The 23,974-nt window shown below is 39.4% G+C and overlaps 1 protein-coding gene across 1 annotated transcript in view; it reads left to right on the top strand.

The window, feature by feature from the left end:
• Positions 1-508: 508 nt before the first annotated feature.
• LOC134790324 (semaphorin-5B) overlaps positions 509-23,974 on the top strand; it is a 48,640-nt gene continuing 25,174 nt past the window's right edge. Inside the window, exons 1-3 of the mRNA XM_063761096.1 lie at positions 509-947; positions 22,325-22,441; positions 23,397-23,499. Of these exons, the coding sequence (XP_063617166.1) occupies positions 22,339-22,441; positions 23,397-23,499 (206 nt within the window). The 5' untranslated portion in view covers positions 509-947; positions 22,325-22,338. The remainder of the gene's footprint in view (positions 948-22,324; positions 22,442-23,396; positions 23,500-23,974) is intronic.

Here is a 23,974-nt window from a genome sequence, read left to right on the forward strand (position 1 = left end):
TTATTTGTGTGATGAACACTAATATTTGTTCCTGAGTCATGGTTGTTTTCTATGTATATAAGTATGTATTTATCTATACAGGTATGTATATCGTCGCCTAGTACCCATAGTACAAGCTTTGCTTAGTTTGGGGCTAGGTTTGATCTGTGTAAGATGTCCCCTAATATTTATTTATTTATTTATTTATAAAAAAAAAAAAAAAAAAAAAAAAAAAAAATATTGCATTGTTACGTATGTATTCAAAATTTCAGCTCAGTCGAAAACCGGGAAGTGGATCAAATTTGCAAGATTTGATTACACACAGACAACGGTCAGGTGAAACTAAATAAAAGCTTGTAAAAATGTAGGCGCGAAGTGTTATCGTCCCATAGAAAGTTGAATTTCGCACCTTTTTCTACTGACAAGATTTGCTTGACCATCTATCTATAGTATTCGAGCTCACCAGGACTTTTCTCGGATATAATAAATTGAAAGCTGGCAATATTTTCCGCAGGCGGGAGAAGTAGCAAGTAGCGCGCGCGCATTCACGCACACTTCTGTATGGCGGTGGTCGTCGCTTTTGTTATTTTTTCAATTCCCGCCAGCCACTTGCTGCTTTGGCTTGTTCACTGACTATTTACAAGTGTATAACTTTTGTTTTACTATATTTGACTCGAATTACTTCGTAACCGGTGTTTAAATACTGTGAATATATATAAATTTACTAGTTACATCAAGTGAAATCTGTCAAGTAAAGTCCAGATGTTAGAAGAGCAAACGGCAACAACCTCGTTTTGTGTCAACAAAATATAAACAGTGATCGGGACGAGTTATACGAAACAAAAAGCGTATAGTGATGAATTAAACAATGGTCTAAACTGGATATTGTAGAATGGGCTTCATTCACTCGCGCCACTGGATTATTGGAACTTGAATTTTGTTGCGACTTCACCCACATAACGTTTATGGTAAGAATGAAGTGTCTTGTTTCGTAACTTAATTTTTTCACGGACTCTACTTTCGCATGCAATGTTTAAGTTAAACCGTGCTTATGTTCTCTTCATAAGTTTCATAATCATCCCTCATCCCGGAATGATTTTCGAATTTTCAAATTTGGAACTCATCTTTGTCTAGTTCAAAACTCACACATAGCTGGAGTTCAAAACAATCAAAACTCAATGTTTTTTTTTTTAAATACACGCACGGGAATTATGAGAGTTATGAATTATAATTTGTGTGTAGATGTGTAGGTACTGGTTTCAAACAAGAACTGTGTTGGAAGGATGTTTGCGAAACTTTTATGTGCCTACGCAAGTATAATGGTGTAGGGAAGCCCACACACTATAGAATTGCCTTTTCCGAACCTTTACCTGCAATACCTGCAGCTTGTAAACTTGTTTAGTTAAAATATTACTATGTCTTGGCCCACACACTGGTTAGAACTTTAGTAAATCTAGATTTATACCTGTTTAAAATATGTTTAAAATACCGTGATGTTTGAAATCAGTGTGCCTGCTACTTAAACAGGATAGTAAAATTTTCTAAATAATATATTTCTAAGCCATTTCTAAGCCATAAAAGGAATATCTATAAATAGGGCCTACTCTTACATTCTAAGCTCCTTTTCCACTTAAGTTAACAACCAAATGATTGTAATGAGTCTTAAACTCATAAATCAGTTTACTCACATGTAAATTGACATTCCATTTTGTATGGAAATGACACCATCTTTGTTTGTAAATATAAAACAATGGGGCCACAGAGCAAAATGAGCCACATACAATTTACCTGAATAAATGAATACACAAACTGACAAAATGACTTTGTGGATGACTTCATTCAAAAAATGAGGGATACAATTCCACATCCCTTTCAGTCTGTGACAACATAAATCTTGGAACTTGCAAACTTTGTAACCCGACTTGATGCACTTCAAGAAAAATAAGTATCTACTTTGTATGCTTAATGCATTTAATTTGTAATTGTTAGATGTTATTGCTGCTTTTTATAGAAATTTAAGTCAGATAATATTCTCATTTATTTATAGAATAGATAATCTAGATACGACTTTTACTGGTGGTGGTTGTTAGGGCTTAGTAGACTAATTTCGAGTGGTTCCAAAGCAGGTACATAGGATATTTTTGTCTAAACATGATTAGGCATGTTTCTTAAGGAATACACATTTCCATGTAACAACCAATATTTAAATACATAATCGTTTTGGCTGCCAAGCGGCTAAAAAACAAGTTGAATTTGCCTCAAACTTTGATTACATGTTTCAAGCTTCAATTGTCAGCCGCAGTGCCGACGAAAATGCAAATTACTCTCACAATGAACATCAAATCATAACCATGGCCACAATACCATTTAGGTGAGGCCAAACTCATTTATTGTTTAGTAGTCGCTGAGCGATACTAATCAAAATGAGAGTTGGAATGTGTTTTAAATATTGTTGAGACCTAAAATAAATTGTGATTAGAAACAAAGCACGAGTAATAGGTATTTATAAAAAATTTAACACATCATACAAATTTATTTACCTTCCTACCCACATAAGCACTGCTTGAAAAAATAAACTTCAGGTAGGTAAATCCTAAAAAAACATTTTCATGTTTATGAGCCCTGTGGATATGTCAAAACTTCCGGTACAATTGACTATTTAATGTTTAGGAAATATAGCTTCTTTTTTAATGCTGAAGTAGAGTCAGCAGCAGAAGTTGCTAAGCGGGCGTGGTGTGCAAAATTACCTTGACACGCTGTTATTCTCTTAACAATAAAGTCGCGTCAAGATCATTTTTAACACCTTGCCCGCTTAGCAACTTCAGCTGCTGACTGTACCTACTACCTACTAAAAGCTCAATTAAGTTTGTCTGACGAGGCAGAGTTAGACATGTGTTAGGTTGCCAGGAATAATAGCTTGTCAGTTGTAAAGTTAATTTATGTTATGTTTTACGTGTCTGTTTTAACTGGTTAACCCATGGATAAAATATTTTCTCATAAACATAATTTGTAAAAACTGTTGAAACAATCTACATCTTCTTGCATAGAGAATAAGGTTGAAATCCAGTAATATGTTCATCTTGGATTATATCATACTTTGGACTAAAACTAGGATAGGTTTCATGCTTGTTTCATGTTTATGAAAGTAGTATAGTTTTGTAGATGGTTAGTGCAAATTTTAGACCTGTCTGAGGAACATTATAGTACCTGACCTGAAACTAACCTATGTCTATTTGCACAGCCCAAATCACTTTATGATAGTCGCATGAATACTTAAAACAATGAAGTGTGTGTACATGAGACAAATAGGTACCTATATTTTCTTTGACCTCCTGCCATTGACTTCTTCATGGTCAATGCTTCATTAAGAATTTAAATTCATTACTCACTTGATTTTAATGAATGCTTACATAAATTAATATCATATCTACCTACCTACAACTATTTCTACGTATCCACCTACCTAGGTCCTACATTACGTCTTATGAAAATTAATTGATTACCTATCCTATTTACCTATAGTTAGTATTTCATCCTCCTGACCCACAAGCAGTTTGTTTTGTATTTGAATTTCGAACCCTGAGTTATTCCATAAACGGTCAGAAGAGAGTGGAATATGTACAAAAATTTGTATGCAGGGTCTCAGGATGTTATAACATTCAACTATTATACACGAGAACTATATATATACAATGCTCTATTTCTTCAAATGAAACCTTAGTAAAATAAATCCTCAATCCCCCCTAACGAAATTCACATCATGAAAATTAATCAGTTTGATTCAGAGTTCACCGCAAAAAGAAAGATGTGGTCTTTAGCGAATTTTATGACTTGTAGTGACTAATACCTACGCACAAAACCCGAATTTATTAGGTATACGTAGGTATACCTACAGCCAAAAGTTACCGTGCAGCACGCGCGATCCTAACCTAACCAGTTCACTCTGATATATGGGCTCGACACTATTCCGAGAAACAGTGGCCCTTGTTCCGACTCTGGGCCTCCATTGTTCAGTTTGTTTACTACTTATGTGTTCCGACCGAGCACACTAGTGTGAACACGGCTGATGGCACGTACGCCTTCTATCTACCTGCAATTATGTACAGTACAGTGCGAAAGTTGTTGCCAAAATGTACCACACCCTAATTAGTTTTTGGGGCGTTTTGGCTTTCCATGTGAACATGTCGTTTCCGCAGACTTGTTTTTCACTTGACGATGTTTTTTTATATTCAAGAGAAAACGTGGTAATCCTGGAGGACTTGATGGTACTCTTTTATCTAGTAGTAGGTAGGCACCCTGTTATGAGACACGCATGGAAACTTCAATAACTAGATAGATAGGAAGCGGGAAATCCAATGTTCGTGAAGTTCCAAGAATGGTGGTAATTTTTCCCTCCCTAAGTGAACAAACCTGTGTAGCGGAGTCACATGCAAACTCTAGTTTTTTTTTTTATTATACACCAACCGGATCTTGGCAAGACTAAGAAAGACAGACATGACGGAATCTAGTTTTGTTTCATAAGCGTGCAAAATGATACCTTGTTACCGCATGTTAACACCCATCTGCTAGGTTTTGCATTAGTTGCATCTATTCTATTTTTGTTTTGGTTTGCGCATCCGGTGGAATATTACCTTATCGACCATTAGGGGTTATCCATTAATTACGTCACACGAATTTCTAGGTTTTTTGACCCCTCCCCCCCCTTGTCACATTTGGTCACATTTGGCAAACCCCTCCCCCCTAGTGTGACGTCACATTTTTTCTACGAAATCGCCAAATCGAATTAAGTAAGTACCTAAGTATTATTAATATTTTATCAAAATATTTTTGACGATATAAATATTAGTAATTTTATAACCCAAAACTGCTTAGGAAAGAAAATTAAAAGAATAAAAACGATTATCGTTTTAAAAAGTTGTTATTTAATTTAAATGTACAGCGAATAAAATAATTTAATAAAAAAATTCGGTTACTGATGAAGTTAAAGTGACGTCACAAAGTTTGTGTCTCCCCCCTCCCCCATGTCACAATATGTCACATTTTCTTGACCCCTCCCTCCCCCTAAACGTGTGACGTAATTAATGGATGACCCCTTAGTACTAGTAGGTTAGATGTCATTTGCGTGCATATTGCAGCCATTTGGCTTGTATACTCATTTTCTTGCTGATGACAGCAAATAGGCTAATATCCTTATGGCTTTACATATCTATATACTTAATATGCGTTTTGAAACTGTTCACAGACATTTTTCGGTCTTATAAAATACGCTACGTCCACACCAAGTTTGTACGTATTTGGGAGAAGATTCTACTAACAAGTTATGTAGGGCAAGAAAAGACGTAGCCATCCGATTATCAGTTCGGACCACCGTGCGGACTACCGGAATACCTAGGTCAAACTTGTGAAATGAGACAAATTTCGAGTCTAAGCTCGTCTAAATTGGCTACTAACTATTTCTAATGATACCTACGCTGTTAACCCCATACCGTTTTAACACCAAACTCCTATTACTGTATTGCATAATCCGTAACGCACGTTTTCCATTACTATACTTATTGAGCGATAACATATAAGTGCCGGTATATCTTATCTGTTAAGGAGCACTACTATATGTGTACACTTTCCGTATCGAACAGGGTCAATCAGGCGGTAATACTTTAAAATTATTTGTTTGTTTAAGGTCGTGCCTTGTTTGCGTTAACTGTCGTTAACTCCACCACACGATTACGATTTAAATCAGGCCTGCGACGGCAATTAACACACTTGCTCTGCCTGAATTGTAATAACTACTTAATTTAAAATACATTACACGTTATTACTATTGCAACATAATATACGTTGATAAATAACAAACTGTTATCAAGGATTAATTAAAAACGCGAAAAAAAAAGCTAAATACATTATAAAAAAATCAGAGTTATTAAGGGTCATCAAGGAGGGTTATTTAAAGTAGTCACCACTAGTGCCTTACCTACTTGTAATTAGAGGTAATTAAGTACTAACTAGGCACCTATAGTCCTGTAGCGCTGGCTATATTTTGAGCCCTAACTTAAAGTAATATTAAAGTCAATTATTTTTTCGCTTACGAATAGTGTTTTAAGATGTTAATCTTACATTTTGTTTTGTGTCACAGATATTATTTGCTTTTTAAGTAATTTAACAATTTGTGGTAATTATTTTTATTTTGAATTATTTTGAAGAAAAGAATATTCTAGAGAAAACATGTAACTGTATCGCATTTAGGATAGTTTTTTTTAATGTGAAAACATAGTTTGTGTCAATTACGTCCATTGCAATCGGATACTATGCCATACTATTCAAAATTACTCAAAAAATAATTAAAGTAAAAAAAAATTGCTGACATCGCATTTAATCGTGTCAAAATGTACATTACATGTTTTTGTGTCTTATTAAGGCATAGCTTCATAAGATTTTTGATAATTTTGTTCTAACAGGCTATTACCATAACAAAAGAATATTAAAGTTACTAGAGTTCACATCTTATTAATTTAAAAGGCGGGATAAATAAGAAATATGAATTTGTGTCAGTTTCATCCATTGCATAAACAAATAATACAAAAATAATGTTTGCGTTCATACGACGCTAGCGGGTGGCTCTAAACGGGCAACGCGGGCCGTGCAGGGGGGGCGGGCGCAGCGGGCGCGGCGCGACCTTGGCGTGGCGGCGGGTAAGGGCCTCTCTCTAAAAACCACACGTTGTGTACGCAGCGCATGTTTACTTCGCCTGTGCGCCAAATGAATATTACTTCTTGAACTTAATTTTTATTTCTATATCTAATATCTAATCAAGTCTAACTTTAATATGTCTTAATTATATGGACTAATAAATTTTAATATAAACATGTATAATTTTTTTTTTTCCTTATAAATAGCATAAACCAGTCTTTCCATACTTAACGTAAATTATGCACATTATTTTTTTAATGTATTTTTTTTTTGTTCTTAGCATTTTTTTATAATAGGTATTATTAATTTCACGTATTGAGGTTATTTAATGCCTGTTTATTCTGATGTTTTGAATACATTTACCTTAAATAATAATTACCAACACTTTTGATAGTTCAAGCTTCTTGGATAATAATTTACCTTTGGGTTCAATTGGCGTAAAGGACGTTTTGGCGAAAATGAGTTATATCCACTACCGTAGGCTCAAAGGGCTTAACTGACAAAACGCAATTTTTCAGGAGAGCCAACAAACAGTTTTGTTTTGAGAAACGAAATCAGACCTTTTTTGTTTGCTTGAATTAACTGATGCCTGTATGCGGCTTATTCCTAACTTTTTGAGGTCTTTTAAACTGATTTCTTGAACTTATAATACAATGCTTATTTACGAAAATAGCATGTTTGTTTATCTTATTAGAAAAAGGGCGTAATGTACTAAAAATTAAACTGTTTTAGTACCATTTGGCGTAAATCCAACAATTTTGTTGCAATATTGACAACTTGCATTTAGGGAACACTATACTTCTAAGTACATACTATAATTTACATTTTTTTTCCGAAAAATTATAGAGATCTATTCACTGTTAAGTTTTCCCCATTTTTGTTAATTTGGATACTTAAACGTCGAAAAGGTCGTTTTCTTAGCCACAAAAACAATGTTTTTTTTTCATTTTTTTTATATTATTTCATGGGCGAGGGGCCTCTCGCGCATGAGAGGAGGCCTGTGCTCAGCAGTGAGACGTATATAGGCCGAAATGATATTATTTCAACAGAATCACTGCTGTCCCACCATTTATGTATATTGATATACTTACAACAATTTGTAACAAATTAATTTTACTATAGAAAGCGTTAAACGCGTTATTTCTGTTTGTAATGTTAATTGGATTATAAATTTTACTTTTACATACTAAAATATTATTAGGTACAATAGTAGTTTTGAAATTTCGTATGTCTATTCAGTAAAACTTAATGAATATGATCGCATATTTATGACATTACATTAGAGTAGAAAAAGGCATACGGCCAGGCATACGTACTTCTATGGATTTAAAAGCAAACGTTATACCTAGACAGTAACTTTCATAAGGTTAATCCTGTAAATTCGGGTTTAAACAAAAAAGTATTAATATTATAATCAATATTACCAATAACCCAGTCACAAACAAAACTAATAGTATCAGCCATAATTATCATTTGAATATAGTCATGTTTAATCATTTTCCTAAAACTGATGAAAAAGTACCCACTAGTTCAGTTTAAGTTATCAAAATTTAGTAACCCTATAAATAAAGCAATGAGCACATGAGCAGGTAATGCAAGTACCTACTTAATGAAAAAATTGACAAGGTCATCCCACTTAAATACAAAAAAGGAACAATTTTAAACCCGAAATTATACATAGTAAGGAGCCGTATCTCTTACATTGAATTATCTAACACTCGTATAAATATCCATTAGTTGTGGGCGTAACGTACATTTAGCACTCAAAAAGCTACTGCAAAGAGGCGTAACGTACAAAAAATTACCACATATTTAATAAAATTTCCGATGCAAAAGGGCGTATCGCACACAAAGTTGGGAGTTACGCAGTTGCATTCGCAGATCCGGCCAAATGCGTTGGAAAATTGTGTTCAAGCATTGATTTTTCATAGGGCTTAACGGATATTTTTTTCAAGTTATCGAGATTTTAAATATATTATTTGATAGAGAAAAAAATACTGAGTATAACTGCATTTTCGCAATTTTGTCCCTTACGCCCTTTGAGCCTACGGTAGTCGTTATATACAGTTTTGTTCAGAATTCCAAGCGCTTTCGTTCTGTATTTTGAAAATTTCGATATCTCTTAAAAAGTTGCCTTTACGACCCAATTTTTGCACTATGAGCTTGCAACAACAGCTTATCACAAGGGGCGTAAATGACCAGGTATAAATTAGAAATTCATAGATATTATCGTAAAGGTTACCGCTAAATATAAATATTGTTGTAAATGACTTACATGTCTTTTGTCGTCCGACTACGGCAACGCAAAAGGAGGGTTATGATTTTGACTGGTATGTATGTGGGTATGTATGTATGTTCATCTGTTCGCTCATAACTTCTTAAGTACTCATTATAATTTGATAAACGCTATGTCATTCGAATCGTCTTAATCGTCCGCTGGTTATAGGCTATATGACGTCACAAAAAATGAACACTGCGCCCTCTAGAGGTCATAAAGTCACGAACCAAAAAAATAAAAATAAGTAATGATGACGTGTTGTATATCGTTTGAAAGAGCTCAATTAGCACATTTCAAATATATAAATATTGTTAGCTTTTGCTTTCAAAGCATTTACGCTAAAAGTTTTTTCGGCAGTTTTCTTTGTTCATGGGCGTAAAGGTCTAGAATGCCTAATAAATAAATAGTTTTATGGGTCCTTTATTACTAAAATGTAATGTTTGCTCTTCAAATTAAAAACCTCAGCTCGGTGTTTTTCAACAACTATCATCGTTTTACTCGCAGTGGAATGTCTTATAGTATATTATACATATAATTTCTTATATTCTATAATATCGTTGTTTATCGACTAAGTGCCAGTTGCACCAACCACATTTGACAGACTGATCAACATCAGCCGGCGCGCCCCGGCGCTTTATTATGAAACTTTCCATACATAAAAATTTAGCGAACTCTTTAACGATACGAACAGTTTGGTGCAACCGACCCTAAGCCAATCTGTGTAGCGAATGTCCTATAATATCATTCATTCATTCAATTGTTTCATAATCGTTCTAACAGAAAATATTTTTAAACGTTTGAAATTATAAATTATTGCAGCTAAAGGTAACGGGGTCTAAATAACACAGAAATGACTACTTAAATAGGAATTTTCAAACCGTATTTTAAAATAAGACCACTTGAAATAGTGAACCAATTATTACCTATTATAACATACTGTATAGAATTATAGTCTTTTGTTAATTAAGTAAACGTCCAAATGCTTGATAATAATACGCTCATTCTAATCATCGCTAGGCGATCTATTACTTCCCTTGTTATGATTAAAAGCTGTTATGTTATGATTGTTATAAGGCAGTGGGACATTTACTTTACGTTAATTCCCGTATATTAGGTACTTTTTGAGCATGTAATTATTTTGTATTGTTTGTGTTTTCTTCTTTATTTAATTTTGGTCTTAAGTTAGGGTTTTACAATGTGAGTATAAAAGTACAATATAAAAACACTTACAAATCATTACAAAAAATATATAAACACATTATCAAAACCTAACCTAGGGTGCCGCCGGCAGCGGGGCAGGGCCCAAGCTGCCGGTAGTCAGGGCCGCAGAGTGAGGAACTGACGTACTTTACGCGCCGTGTCCAAAATTACTGCCTTCTGCATCTGACCCTTGATCCAACCACCCAGCGAGAGTCTCTCTAGGTGTTGGTCGAGACTCTTCGCTATGAGGCCATTCACCAACACGACTATAGGAACAATCATCGTAGAATCAACATCCCACACGGCGGTTATCTCATGAGCCAAGTTGAGGTACTTACTGGACATGTCCTTCTCGGCCTTCACGAGATTCTCATCATGGGGGATGGTGACGTCGACGAGCACGGCCCGGCGCTGCGATCGAACTATCAGCACGATTTCAGGCTTATTGGCTACAATAGTTCTGTCAGTGATGATAGATCGATCCCAATAGAGCGTGGTACGGCCATTTTCGAGAACTGGCGCAGCTGAGAACTTCGCGGTCCACAAGGCCGTATGGCCAAGGCAAGCTGCTGGTGAATAATTCTGGCTACGAGATTATGTCTGTGCAAGTACTCGCCGTTAGCAAGATGACAACAACCGGAAATAATATGCCTGTGTTTTCTTTATTATTACTATATTATCAAAAAAAATGAATTATAGCTCTAATCGGGATATACCTGGCATAATCAACTACCGTTTGATACATTTTTAAGCTTCGTAACAGTAGATTATGCTGAGAAGAGTTAACATGTGTACCGTGACTGGTAACTAATACACCCCGAATGTGGTATAAAATAGTCTGATAACGTAACTTACGACCCCCTAATAAACAAGATTCACTAAATTATCAATAATTTCATGGGCGTAAAGAGGCGAAAACAGGTTAAAGAGACTAACATTTTGAGTACTTTTCCAATACACATCAAAAACATTGCTCGATAAACAACAAAAATATATTACATATAAACATTTAAAAAAAAATAGTTTTTCGCGTCTCCTGAAAAGTAGCATGTTGTCCTTTACGCCAATTGAACCAAAAGGTATCGTATAATCGTAATAATATATATTACTAAAATTAATAAAATCAGTCTTTGTATTATGTATCAACAAGGTACATATTATAGTTGCACATGTAAGTGCAAATATTTTCATTGCATTCAATTCATGCTATGTTGTGGGGGGCGTGGCTAACGATAATCGTAAGCCAACATTTTTTCTCATGATTATACTAACCCGGTGGAGGCCGTATCACCAAAATAATTAAAACAATTATTCTGCTCCTCAAACGAACATATATTTTTTTCAATAACTTTTTTTAATTTATGAAGTCTTGTACCTATTCAATGTACACCATCATCATTGTAATTGACGTTGCTTGCCACGCTTTATACATCACAAAATTAGCAATACATTGCATCTTAAAATAATCTTAAAAAGTGTACTAAATATCGAATATAAGTTATTTTTAAAAGTCGCTGATGTGACATTCTCATTCAAAATGTAGGGACCACTTTGTCGTTTACCATAAAGACGAAATTTTATTGTATCTTTATACAAATAGCCTGTCAGAGAGTCCTTATGGCAAGGATAACGTGCAAAATTTTGATTGCGAACGTCACGAATGTTGGTCAGTATGAGGAGCCTACATTTTATTTTTTAATATACTTACAACATACTTACTCCCACACTATGAAAAGATTTAATGTAATTATGCCTCCGAATGAAATAAATATACTGTAATGGCTCCTCTACACGATGGGCCAACGCCGGCCACTCCAAGGGACGTATTTATGCGTTAGAGGGAGCAAGTGATATTGCTATCTCATTCTACCGCATGGTTGCGTCCCTTGGAGTGGCCGGCGTTGGCCCATCGTGTAAAGGGGCCATAATGTTCATCTAACAAGCACCTTACCCGCGTAGGTAGCCCTCCCCGCGTACGCCGTTCATGCAAAGTTTTATTTAGCCAAATAGTAAAAAACCGTTGTTGAAAATGACCCAAATTATGAATGTTGTCTTGATGTGGCATTATAATAATGTAGACGTAAACTTAATAACATGAATTTTTTTTTGTGGCAGATACATGATGTTTATAAGAAAAAAAATATTAAAAATAAAAGCGGTGGATGAATTTGACACACATTTGATGGAATAACATATTATAATATCCTGTGAAGTACAACACTTCACTTACCGACTATAATTTTATTTTAGGCATTTTAGGGTCACTATTAGGTATTTATTAAATGCCATTATACCCGTGGATAATAATGACACAAAATGCGTGTGTACGTCGGAAGCCACTTTGCTTTTACAGGGAAACAAAGAATTTCATCTCGAATATTTTTTTTACCAAATGCTGTTTAAAAAAAGAAATACCTAAATTTCTACCTAAGCAAATACCTAGGATGACACAAATTATTATTATTAGGTTTGGTATGTGGTCTGGAAACTATATGTAAAAAATAAGCAACATTAATAATCTTATAACTTCAAAAGTTATTGCTACCGGACTACTAGGTACTAACTTATTTTAGTGGTAACGTTTTCAATACACTCTGTAAGTGGTACCCAGAATAGACTGGCTTTTGCAGGCATAACAAACATAAGTACCATTAAAACCGGTACTTATGCCCTTATTAGTTATTGTACTTATTTTAAAGTTATTTAAAATGTATGTTAGTTTAAAAATTAATGGGTTCTTCATAGCTACATAAATAATTCGTATCAACTAACTAGGCCGCATTATGATTGACTTCGTTTTAACCTACTTTTAACTAAGTGCTAGTTTAAGTCAACTAGATGTTGCTTTATCAAGCTAATGACTATAGTTGTCCAGATGTGGTGATTACCCACTTACTAAGTACATAATCAATGTTTAAGCACTTCTATAAAATTGATACGGTTTTTATCGATCTTATTTACCAAGGGGTTATCCACCTGCCGCGCCTACACTTGATCTAAATATACAGTAGCTTGCGCTAACAAAAATTGAAAAGGTTCGTATAGACTATCAATATTGTGTGTCGTATTTAATACTTAATTGCGAAATGGGTTAGGGCCGAAATTTTTGATTAACCGTTCTGAGAGCTCGTCCTTAGTACCTATATTTTGACCTCGAGATCGTTGTCACCTTATTTGTAAGCGCGATTTAGTCTACATTTTGCAGTTTTCGTAGCAGCTGGAGAGATTCTTAGGGACCTGATAAATAGCTTAGTTGTGCTCTTCAAAACTCTTACACACCCCAACAGTTATAAGATCCAGTCAACAGTGCACTGACGTGATAAGTTTTGCAACAAACAAGTACTTAGGTGAAACATAAGAGGTAGATAGTCTGGATAGGTATTACAATTCGCGATGCGCTATACCGGCTAGTCTGTCTGTCTAGTCTAATCTGTACCTACTCTGCCTAATGTAAATATCATACACACCTATCCTTCAGATATGAAACGGAGCACTCGAAATGTGGGTCGAATCTATTGAACGCACTTGAGGCATATATTTAATACAGATTAAATTGTGAATTTATAAGCAGACGTGTTATCAGCCGGCCCGTCTGTTGCGGGTTACGAAAATTATTAGTTGGTTAAATAATGATGGATCGGCCTACGCTGGCATAATTATTAGTCTTACACAAACATATGCCTCAATAATAACAAGCATAAGGGCTTGATTAGCTATTGAGTCAGCAACGTCATATCATGCTAACGCTTCGATAAAAATGTTGTCGCATTGTTGAGTCTAGTGCCACAACTTTTGTTAGCCATATTTTTTATTAGAGTTCCGCACAAAACTGTTCACGGAGCTCTTATGGGATCATTTCGGTCTTGCAAATCGGTTAAATGCGTTTTTCTCAAAGACCGTTTGATGTATTTATGTTTAAATTAAGTAATTACAGACAACAATTCCTGAAACAACCAAGAAACAACAACATGAAAGTTAAAATAAAACATAAAATTGATCATCAAGAATAACAATCAACAATCTATCAATTTTGTCACTTATATATTGGGGATCATGGACTCATAGATACCGGTTAACAGTGCAGAGTTTTATAATTGACGTGCGTTATTAAGATAATAATATAGGTATCTACTGTACAGTGTACCTACTGGTTATTGATAAAAGCACTGTTGTCGTAAATAGCTATTAGGGTTCATGTATGTGTTTAATTAGTCTCTACGTTTAGGTTACTATTTTTACTTTTGTATATCATGTTTTACTTTGTGCTCGTATATTATGTCAAATGAATTGCGTGGAATGTTTTATATCTAGTTATAAGTCTAGGATTCATGCTCCTTTCATACGTGCTTAATATTGTACCTATTTATAAGTCTAGGATTCGTGCTCCTTTCATACGTGCTTATAATTAACGAGATTGGCAAAAATATACATTACTGACTCTGCATGATACACCCACTAGTTGAAGAAGGTACCAAACGGCCTTGTGTTTTACTATATAAGGCAGAGCCGTTTCGTGGCTTATTCAGAGATATCAGAGACATCAAGAGAGCTTCACTCATACCAGCCTGAACACTCTCCAAGTAAATAAATCAAATATATGTGTTTTCATTTCACACAACACATATACCGGTAAATGGAGGTATAGCGGACTTCGAGACAACAGCGGCCAGCGGCGTTCCAGTTTGCTGAGATTTCTACGCTTCTCCCAACGAACCCCCATCACGAAAAAGCTACAGTCTACACTCCACAACTGTCATATTCGTAGATATCAGTAGTGTGACTTTAGTTCTTGTCAGTAAGACGTATCTGATGGATTCGTGTTATGTTTTCGTAATAAAAAAAACATGCGGATCGGTGCCATTCAGTAAAACTTTTGATTGGATACATTAAATCTTGCAACAAACTAATGATTACAATAACTGAAGTCGTTTTTCTCGAGTGTAGTCTTGTTTTTAGCGTTAAGAGTTTATTGTAAAAATATATCATCCCGATCTCGCAAATATTACTATTACTCTAAAACTAAAGAATCTTAAGAATCCAAGGTTTATCTGTAGTCATCTCTGCTCATCTTGGATCATCCTGAGTTATGAGGTGATGTTAAATCAAACGTTTCCCATGTGAATTGTTAGTATAATAATAAGGTACCAAACGGCCTTGTGTTTTACTATATAAGGCAGAGCCGTTTCGTGGCTTATTCAGAGATATCAGAGACATCAAGAGAGCTTCACTCATACCAGCCTGAACACTCTCCAAGTAAATAAATCAAATATATGTGTTTTCATTTCACACAACACATATACCGGTAAATGGAGGTATAGCGGACTTCGAGACAACAGCGGCCAGCGGCGTTCCAGTTTGCTGAGATTTCTACGCTTCTCCCAACGAACCCCCATCACGAAAAAGCTACAGTCTACACTCCACAGTTTGGTCCTTTTGAAGCCGGATGAAGATAGAAAAACGTACGCGCTGAGTTTCAAGCGACATAGCTTAACTCAGACATCAAGATAGAAAAACGTACGCGCTGAGTTTCAAGCGACATTGCTTAACTCAGACAGCAAGAAAGAAACAAGTACGCGCTGAGTTTTAAGCGAACGTTGCTTGACTCAGACGGCAAGAAAGAATAAAGGACGCGCTGAGCCTAGAAGTTCGCTTCGGTTTAGACCCAAACCCTATACCTTTCCGTAACCCATTTACCGGCTTGCCGGACGGACCGTGCAGCGTCGTAGATTAATCTCCGCTCACGTGTCCTGGCAACTTTCGTTGCATGTGTCACATGGTTGATGCCCACACACTGCTTTCGAACGTTCTAGGCATTGCACTTTGCCATTGCGGGAGATTCAGTGCCACGAGGGATCCACGCTTAGGGCACTGACGTTGCGCACGGCAACGGTCAGTCATAGGCATAGGCAGGTCAAGTTAGGGACCCCCGCGTGTGTTAAGTGAAGTGGTTCCAGCCAGAAAGATGTCCGAAAAGGAAGCAAGGAGCCTACGACCACGCACCAAGGGCCCACCTGCGCCCGCACCGAACATGGATACCCCTACCCCCTCGTCTGGTAAGACTACGTCCAACGAGACTAATACGTGGAGCAATGGCACCAGTGGCAGCCCGAATGCTACCGGTGGAACCGAGTCGGTACACTCGGAGATGTTAGACGCCACCGTAGTAAATCGTAGTAGGTCGAATACGCTAGTGAATAAAGACGCCGATGCGCCGCCGCCGCCGTCGCGGGCGCCGTCTAATCGCGAATTAAAGAATCGCAAATCGGTTAGGGAACGCGACAATGAATTGTCCGTGCTAATGGCCGAGCTCGAGGTTCATAAAGCCCGTCTAGTCGTTGCTAAGACCGAGTCCGACACTGCCAATTTACGGCTGCAGATTGCGCAATTGAAGGCGCAGTCTCGCGGCGGCAGTGACGCGACCGTCGAAGCTTCTAAGAAAGGGTCCGTCACTGCAAATTTGCGGCCGCAGGTTGCGCCACTGAAGGCGCAGTCTGTCGGCAGCAGTGACGCGACCGTCGAAGAACGTACTAGAAGTTGGGTAGAACGACAAGCTAGGTTACAGCACGAGGTCGCGAAAGAAAACGTTAAATTCCCGCCGCCGAAAAAGACCGCGCAGCCGCCGCCGCGTGCCGCCGCCGACCGGGCTAGCAGACCGCCCCCGCGCGTTTTAGAGGTACCGCACGGTACCTACGCGCCAATGTACCATAAACCGCCGGAATTACCTGCATTCGGCGGAGATATCACCGAGTGGATATCATTTAGGGCAGAGTTCGAAGATACGTCGCCCATGTTTAGTGCCGTCAATAACGTCAGTCGGATTAGGCGCGCACTTAAGGGCGAAGCTCGGACGGCCGTAAAATCAATAATGTACACGGTTCAGGATCCGTACGAGATAATGGAAGCGCTGGAACGGCAGTTCGGCGACCCTGAGGAGATTGTTCTTACGGAAATTCATAATATTAAACGCATGCCGCGTTTATCCGAAGACAATTCGAATATAGCCTCATTCGCCGCGCATGTAGCGAATGCCGTCGCCACCATTAGATCCTTGCGTCAAGAGAAATACTTGCACGCGCCTGAGCTCGTGAATAAAATCGTGGATAAATTGAATCTGATAGTGCGCTATGAATGGGCCAAATACAGGCAGTCTAACGTAGAATCACCCGGGTTAGTAGCAATTTCCGAGTTTCTTAACGAAATTAGTACTGCGGCCAAGCGCGTAACCCGACATAAGCCGTCTAACCGATCACGGAATGCAGTGAATGCGGTTTCCTTTGTGCACGAACCGAGAAGATCGAGCCAAGCTCTCTCTGGGTCTCGTCCCCCCGTTTTCTACCGTGATACGTCTAATAGATCGCGAAACGCGGTAAACGCTGTGCGCGAACCCAGTCGATCGAGCAACGCCCCCGCGTACTCTCGCGACGTTAGTTCGGATTCGGAGTCAGATTACCACGAAACGTACACGCGTGATACGTCTAATAGATCGCGAAACGCGGTAAACGCTGTGCGCGAACCCAGTCGATTGAGCAACGCTCTCGCTGGGTCCGGCGCCCCCGCGTACTCTCGCGACGTTAGTTCTGATTCGGAGGCAGATTGCCACGAAACGTACACGCGTGATACGTCTAACGGGTCACGGAATGCAGTGAGCGCGGTTTCCTCTGCGCGCGAACCCAGAAGATCGAGCCAAGCTCTCTCTAGGTCTCGCGACCCCGCGTTCTACCGTGATACGTATGATAGGTCGCGAAATGAACGAAACGCGGTTTCCTCTGTGCGCGAGCCCAGTCGATCGAGCCACGCTCTCGCTAGGTCCCGCGCCCCCGCGTCCCTTCGCGACTATAGTTCGGATTCGGAGTCAGATTCCTGCGAATCATACACACGTGATACGGGAAATAGATCGCGTACTAGTAAATCAACTATAGCTCAAGTAAAGCGCCGCGATGGTAATTTAAAAAAGCCAGCGTCAACCGGAGCTAAGCCCCAGCGGGAGATATCGTCTGTCTCTGTCTCGCGCGATGCGTGCGCCATATGTAAGAACGGCAAAGAACACAAAGTTAGCGAGTGTTCGAAATTTCTAGCCGCGACTATATCTGAGCGATGGGACTTGGTGAAGGGTACTAGATTGTGCTATAGATGTTTAGGCGCGAGACACCGTACGCGTTTTAAATGTAAATATGTCGCGTGTGGCATGAGTCAGTGCGAAGCCGGACATAATAAACTATTACACGGATTAAGCGCGGCCGCATCCGCGAACGGTAATAGTGTCCCGGCGGCACCTGCAGTACTCAATGTTAGGCTGCCGCAGACGTGTCTCAAAGTCATTCCTGAAGAGGTGTCGGAACCGTTAGGTACCGTCCAAGCCCTCGCGCTATTTGACGAAGGCGCGGCAATGGCTTTGACGATACACGAAACTGCGGACAGCATCGTACCTGCGGTACAATTTGTTGGGCACGCAAAGCCTAATACCGCGGAAGACGAGGCCTTACAACTTGCGAAACGACATTCTGAGACAGAATCATTAGGCGTTTCGCAGAAGGTACCTCGGGCCGACCCCGGCCAACGTGCGCTAGATTTGTTAGAAGCCACCTGCGAGAAGATACCGGGGGAGCAAAGGTATCGCTCGGGCTTACTTTGGCGGTCAGATGACGAGAAACTCCCCGATAACCGAGCGCAAGCATTGAAACGGCTGTACAGTCTAGAACGAAAGCTAGACCGCGATGCGAAACTTAAAGCCGAATATGCAAAGCATATGAACAACTTGCTCAACAAAGGTTACGCGGAGAAAATGGACTCGCCGCCGCCCCCCGAGGCACCCCGGACGTGGCCTCTGGCGCACTTCCCAACTTTTCAGCCGCAAAGCGGGAAAACGCGATTAGTTTGGGACACGGCAGCCACAGCTTACAGACGTTCGTTTAACAGCGCGCTGTTGGCTGGCCCCGACCTGTTAGAGTCTTTACAGATCGATATAATTGAGCAAGATCGCGATACGTTACGTTTCGTTTGGTGGACAGGGATCGATTGGGACTCGCCTATACCCGTCTCACTCGCACCCGCGTGGCGATCGTTCATTATTAATAACGTACGATTAGTTCGCGCCACCGCTAGTATTCTGGTTGCCGCCGAGGTTTTCAAAGCCGCATTGTTCGCTAAGAAAACAGACATAGAGATAAATAAGGGGCATTTAGATTTAGCAGAGATATTACTAATCCGACGGAGTCAACATGCTGCATTTCCGGAGGAAATCAAGCTTCTGGAAACTGGGCGGCCACTCCTGAAGAAATCTCCGCTATACAAAATCGCTGTACAACTTGACAAAAACGGAATCATCGTACTAAATGCTAGAATCGATAAAAACACGCACATGCCTGTTTTACATGCAAAAGAAGATTTCGTCAAGTTATTAGTACAGCATTTTCATGCACTCTACAGTCACGGCAACCACGCGATCGTCATCAACGAGTTGAAAGAAAGAGCACCCCACGAAGAAGTTCTACATACTTTACTGCTAGAATCAGAGCACATAGTCAATTCCAGACCGTTGACACCAGTGAATCCAGATTTAGACATCGAAGCCCTGACGCCGAATCACTTTCTAATCGGTCGATCAAGTGCCATGTCGCCACTGGGTGTCTTCACAGACGCAATTATGTCGCTCTCTTCGTGGAAAACAGCGCAAACGCTAGCCGACCAATTTTGGAGGCGCTGGCAGCGGGAATACCGACCCAGCCTCCTCCCCAGGCCCGGTGCTCACCAAAACGTGAGAAAACTGCATGAAGGTGACGTAGTCATCATTGCGGATAGCTCCATGCCACGAGGAACGTGGCCCAGAGGCGTAATCGCCCAGCTATTTCCTGGCCCAGATGGTCATGTGAGAGTGGCCATTGTTCGCACACGCGCAGGTGACGTCCGCCGCCCAGTTTCTAGACTTATCCCCATTTACTCCGCGCATGAAGACGGTGTTGACACACGTGGGGGAGACTGTCGTAAATAGCTATTAGGGTTCATGTATGTGTTTAATTAGTCTCTACGTTTAGGTTACTATTTTTACTTTTGTATATCATGTTTTACTTTGTGCTCGTATATTATGTCAAATGAATTGCGTGGAATGTTTTATATCTAGTTATAAGTCTAGGATTCATGCTCCTTTCATACGTGCTTAATATTGTACCTATTTATAAGTCTAGGATTCGTGCTCCTTTCATACGTGCTTATAATTAACGAGATTGGCAAAAATATACATTACTGACTCTGCATGATACACCCACTAGTTGAAGAAGGTACCAAACGGCCTTGTGTTTTACTATATAAGGCAGAGCCGTTTCGTGGCTTATTCAGGATCAGACATTTCGACATTTCGATAGGAGACATGACGGGGAGTTCGCACCGCGCCGCCGTCGTGACCGCACGTATACTTCGTGCCATGCCACGAAGTCGTGTGTGTCACGCATACCATCTTGGCAACACAGGCTCCTCCAACAACAAAGCACCATCGACGCAGCGGACTCACGTCCCATCCTGATGGCGCCCACAACTTCAGACACCATCGCCGTAGCGGGCCACACCACCCGCACGACTATGGACGCTACCACTCTACAGCTGCAGACACCATCGCCGTTCGGACAAGATGCGCCGCTCGCCCATGACCTCTACACCTCTAGCACCTCAGCCGGAGCGGGCCACACCACCCGCACGGCTACATCTACAGACACCATCGCCGTAGCGGGCCTAACCGCCCGCACGACCTTGGACGACCACCACAGCTCCATCTCCTGCAGCACCAGCGCGTCTGCCAGCAACATGGACGCACAGAAACCCACCTCACAACAGAAACACTGTCATCCACAAAATGATGACGTTTGACCTCCCCACGAGGTGGGGAGCGACCCGAATCAGCCGTCACAGCCGGAAGGCGGGCGCGGCCACGCATACCTCCTTCGAGGTATCGCAAGAATATCCATCCGGCTTATTCAGAGATATCAGAGACATCAAGAGAGCTTCACTCATACCAGCCTGAACACTCTCCAAGTAAATAAATCAAATATATGTGTTTTCATTTCACACAACACATATACCGGTAAATGGAGGTATAGCGGACTTCGAGACAACAGCGGCCAGCGGCGTTCCAGTTTGCTGAGATTTCTACGCTTCTCCCAACGAACCCCCATCACGAAAAAGCTACAGTCTACACTCCACAACTGTCATATTCGTAGATATCAGTAGTGTGACTTTAGTTCTTGTCAGTAAGACGTATCTGATGGATTCGTGTTATGTTTTCGTAATAAAAAAAACATGCGGATCGGTGCCATTCAGTAAAACTTTTGATTGGATACATTAAATCTTGCAACAAACTAATGATTACAATAACTGAAGTCGTTTTTCTCGAGTGTAGTCTTGTTTTTAGCGTTAAGAGTTTATTGTAAAAATATATCATCCCGATCTCGCAAATATTACTATTACTCTAAAACTAAAGAATCTTAAGAATCCAAGGTTTATCTGTAGTCATCTCTGCTCATCTTGGATCATCCTGAGTTATGAGGTGATGTTAAATCAAACGTTTCCCATGTGAATTGTTAGTATAATATAAATAAGTACTGTTTCAATCACGACCTTTAAGTACAACAATGATTTCAAAAGGTTGTACACGATGCGCGGATGACTGCATTACCAACTAATCGATGCAATAACGTAATCATAAATCACGACACGGGAACAGCCTCCAAAGATAAGATAAGAACACCAATCACGCTGATGAGAGAAATCATCGAGACAATTCACTTCTATTGGTAATAAAACATTACGCATATGATATAGTCATACGATACGATTGGCATTGACTTATTTATTAGTCTATTAACAGACAGACCACTTTTTATTGTAACAAAAACTTAACTGAATGGACCGTTTTCAATGAGCCTTGCATGTTAAACTTACTTCAAACTGGCTTGATTAAAACATTGGACCAGCCTGTATCAGAACTAGAGCATCCGACCCATTCGGCTAATATCATAAAGGAGAGATTTAGTAATTAACTTGTATGTAATAAAAATAGACAGCAATTTGCATAAAACTTCTATTAGGCGCATGGAAGCGCTGTGTGGTTTGAGTTCCTGCCCTCTCTTTATGGAGAGAACACGTCAAGTGCCAGCCTTTGTGTTTAATGTGAGCTTATCTTTTGTCCGACAGTTTAACCGCCAGCCATGATGGGGCCCAGACTGTACAAAGTCGCTGCTTTAATACTACTCGGAACTCTGAGCAAGGGGCAACTGCCCGAAGATGACTTCAGGATAGTCAACAGACAAGGTGAGATTCTTTATTTTCGTTTACCGCCCATAAACATACGTTTTTCACTTAAGTTTTGAACGTACAACCGTTCCCAGCATTCTAAAAAGCCGGTGAACACAAAAGAGTTTTTTCATTTGTTTTCGGTGTGTTCATAAAAAAATTGCTACAAAGTTGACTTACGTTCAGTTCGTTGACATTGAGAGCGTATGCTAACGCATTATGCGTTGTTGAGAGATAAAATGCAAATGCGGCGACATCTCGAATTAATCAAGCCCCAAAGCAACTCAGAAATGTTTTTTCATGACCACAATACACGTGAAGAATATGTGAACAGGTTTAATTCTTAGCCGCCGTCCACATTTTGCATTGAGGTCGTCCCAGCACTCGCAAGCTTTAATTAACAATCGTAAATACATTAAATATTTACCGCGAAACAGCTCGTACCGTACGACTTATCTGCTTGATGGACGTGCCGTCGTAAAGTTTACACAGCTAATAGAGTATTTACCATATAGCAGGCACGAGAGTATGCCGCGCTCGTGAGAAATTAAACATGATACGTATTCATTTTTGTGAAGTTTTCGTATGTTAATTGGCCTGTGCTGCTGTTATTTCCATTATAAAGCGCTTTGCCTGAGATCTTCACGGCTTTACACTACCTACGTTCTTGAAGCAAAACGAGATGTATTGCCACCCTGGTATTATACGAATAATTTCGCAATATTAATCTCTAATTGGGTGTTTAGCTAAACACCTATTTTTTATCCAAACCTAGGGACTTCCAAGTTTGAGCTCGATGATGTCCTTTAGATCCGTAATAAAGATATGTAATCGTTGGAGATTATAATTATATTATATGCCTGAGGCCGATACTCTCGGTAAATGAGTAATAACAGCACTTTTCCTACATCTTAATTTGGGTAGGTCTGTCATGTTTACATTGTTGCAAATTAACGAGTTTCCTCCGTTATAGATCTCCTGGCGTCCGACAGCGATATGTTCGAAGATAACAGCACTAAGTCATTTTCGCAACTGCTGTTCGATGTGGCAAGGGACCAGCTGATCGTGGGCGCAAGGTGAGTGCCTTAGCTATTTATGTCCGCGACTGTACCTACACCGAAATGCATTCCGGCCTTGCAAGCCTAATTAACATGTTTACGGTTGACTGTCAATTAGTACGGAAAAAACTGGACACTTTTGAGGTTTCGCAGATTACAATGACTTTTGATTGAGACGGTCGACTGGCTACAGATAGTCTAAAAGGCGTGCGTAATTGCTGTCACAACTAGCAATGTAAAAGATGGAGAACATTCGCATAAACGCAGTATATGTCTCGGACATATCCGGAACCTTTCACGAAAGTTGAAAGAAAGTTCCATTAGGAAGTTAACAACGCAATATTTTCAATTGTTTTGGGGCCTCTATCTGAAGAAAATTAAGTTCAATTTTGCAATTTATAAACTTGGCGCGTTGCTACTCATAACTCAAAAGATAAAAAACATTCCCGTAAACGTTATCTTAATACGATTTTAATGTTGATAAATGGTGCCT

This window comes from Cydia splendana, chromosome 1 (genome assembly GCF_910591565.1).
Source record: "Cydia splendana chromosome 1, ilCydSple1.2, whole genome shotgun sequence".
NCBI lineage: Eukaryota > Metazoa > Arthropoda > Insecta > Lepidoptera > Tortricidae > Cydia > Cydia splendana.